Source organism: Tachyglossus aculeatus, unplaced genomic scaffold (assembly GCF_015852505.1).
Source record: "Tachyglossus aculeatus isolate mTacAcu1 unplaced genomic scaffold, mTacAcu1.pri scaffold_164_arrow_ctg1, whole genome shotgun sequence".
Taxonomy (NCBI): Eukaryota; Metazoa; Chordata; class Mammalia; order Monotremata; family Tachyglossidae; genus Tachyglossus; species Tachyglossus aculeatus.
In genome coordinates, this window is record NW_024044887.1 from 279,546 (window position 1) to 281,888 (window position 2,343).

The following is a 2,343-nucleotide window of genomic DNA, read 5'->3' on the forward strand; positions in this document are numbered from 1 at the left end:
GGACAGCTTTGAAGCCACTATTGAGGAATTTTTGCTTCACGCAAAGGTTGATAGGCAACCACTGGAGATTTTTGAGGAGGGGAGTGATTTGCCCAACGTGCTTCAGTAGAAAGACTATCCAGGCAGCAGAATGAAGTATAGACTGAAGCGGGGAGAGACAGAAGGATGGGAGATCAGAAAGGAGGCTGATGCAGTCATACAGTCAGGATAGGATGAGAGACTGTGCCAGCAAGGTAGCTGTTTGAATGGAGAGGAAAGGGCGGATCTTGGAAATGTTGTGAAGGTGAGACCACCAGGTTTTGGTGATGGATTGGATGTGTGGGGTGAATGAGAGAGCAGAGTCAAGGAGGACACCAAGGTTGTGGGTTTGTGAGACGGGAATGTACAAGAAAGGTAAAAAAAAAACACGATCTCTACCCTCAAGGACCTCACAATCTAGCAGGGCACAGCAACTCCCACTAAAAGAGTCATCAGTAAATCCATCACTAGTCCTTATTGAGATTCTCCATGGACAGAGCACTGCACTAAATGTTTGGTCGAAACATGATCTCTACACTCCGGGAGATCACAATCTAACAAGGGACCCCAACCCCCAAAATACAAGTAGTCGATCAATCCACTGTATTTATAAAATGTCTGTGTGGGGAGAGCACTGTACTAAGGGTTTGAGAGAGTACTATAATCAATCAATTAATCAATCGTATTTATTGAGTGCTTACTGTGTGCAGCGCACTGTACTAAGCGCTTGGGAAGTACAAGTTGGCAACATATAGAGACAGTCCCTACCCAACAGTGGGCTCACAGTCTAGAAGACACAAAAGACACAGTCTATAAGAGACAAAAGACACAATCGCTGCCCTGAAGAAGCTTGCAGGCTCACGGGGAAGATCTATACAACATAATATTCAGGTAGAAAGTAGAAGGGCTTGAATAGTAGAAGAAGTATTAGAGGACTGTGTCCAACCCCATTATCTCGTAACCACCCTAGTGCTTAATACTGTACTTGAAAACATAGTAAGCAGTTAACGAGTGCCATAATTATTATTTAAGTTGATTTGTACAACGGTGTAGAAGGGCCCTGGGTGTTCATGGTTGCTGTAGAACCATGAACCTTTATCCTTAAGCACATTTCCCACTACTTTAGGGAGGATAACCTGGACACCATGCCCGAGAAGGCATGGTGCACGTCTTTATTCCTCAGGGTGTAGATGACGGGATTTAACATGGGGGCAATGATTCCATAGAAGAGAGAGACCATCTTTCCCCGGTCCAGCGAGTTGGGGGACGGGGGCTGCAGGTACATGTAGATGGCTGTCCCGTAGAAGAGCGAAACCACTAGCAGGTGAGAACCACAAGTCCCAAAGGCCCTGCGGCAGCCCTCCACTGAAGGGATCCTCAGCACGGCCCGGGCGATGAAGCCATAGGAGATCAGGATGAGTGTCACGGGGATCAGGAGGAAGAGGACACTGATGAAGAAGAGCTCTGCCTCATTGGCCACGGTATTGGCGCAGGACAACTTCAGCAGGGTGGACACCTCGCAGAAGAAGTGATTTACTCGGCGGCGACCACAGCGGGGCATCTTCAACGTCCACGTGGACTGAAGCGCAGAATTCCCAAAGCCACTGAGCCAGGAGGAGGCTGCCAGCTGGAGGCAGAGCCTGTGGTGCATGATGGCAGGGTAGTGCAGGGGTTGGCAGATGGCCACGAAGCAGTCCAATGACATGGCCCCAAGAAGGAGACACTCAGTGGAGCCCAAGGCCAGGGAGATGAAGACCTGAGCCACACAGACTCCATAGCTGATCACCTTTTGAGCACTGTGAAGGTTGACCAGCATTTGGGGTACGATGCTGGTGGTATAACAGAGGTCCAGGAGGGAGAGGTTGGTGAGGAAGACGTACATGGGGGTGTGGAGTTGGGGGTCCAGCCGACACAGCAGGATGATGGTCACATTGCCTAGGATGGTCAGGATGTAGGAAACCAGAAAGACCACAAAGAGGGGCAGCTCCAGCCAGGGTCGGTCCGAGAAGCCCAGAAGGAAGAAGCCCTGCAGGGTACTCCCATTGGCCCTGTCCATGCCTGCTTTGCTCTAGGATACCTGGGGGATAAAAGAAAAAACAGAGAGAAGTGACAGTGATCCACTCATACGATCTCACGTCTAGGATCAGCAATGTTCTAGCAGCAGAACACTGAGGGGGGATATGGGGTGGCAGAGATGGATCGTTGTGTTTGGGTGTGGGGAAGGAAGGAAATATTTATAAGTCTTTTAACATCAATGGAATCCCACTGGGCTCAACTCACATTCCCTTCATCATGCACTGAGAGACAGGAAGAGAGGACTAGAGA

The 2,343-nt window shown here is 49.6% G+C and overlaps 1 protein-coding gene across 1 annotated transcript; it reads right to left on the minus strand.

Moving 5' to 3' along the window:
* Positions 1-1,135: 1,135 nt before the first annotated feature.
* LOC119923258 (olfactory receptor 2B2-like) lies at positions 1,136-2,074 on the minus strand. Its single transcript, XM_038742723.1, has one exon. It carries the CDS (start codon positions 2,072-2,074, stop codon positions 1,136-1,138), a length of 939 nt encoding a protein of 312 aa, XP_038598651.1.
* Between the last annotated feature and the right edge of the window lie 269 nt (positions 2,075-2,343).

Bases quoted from the DNA above. Each gene is read 5' to 3' on its own strand.
- LOC119923258 (XM_038742723.1), bottom strand. From the start codon at position 2,074: ATGGACAGGGCCAATGGGAGTACCCTGCAGGGCTTCTTCCTTCTGGGC.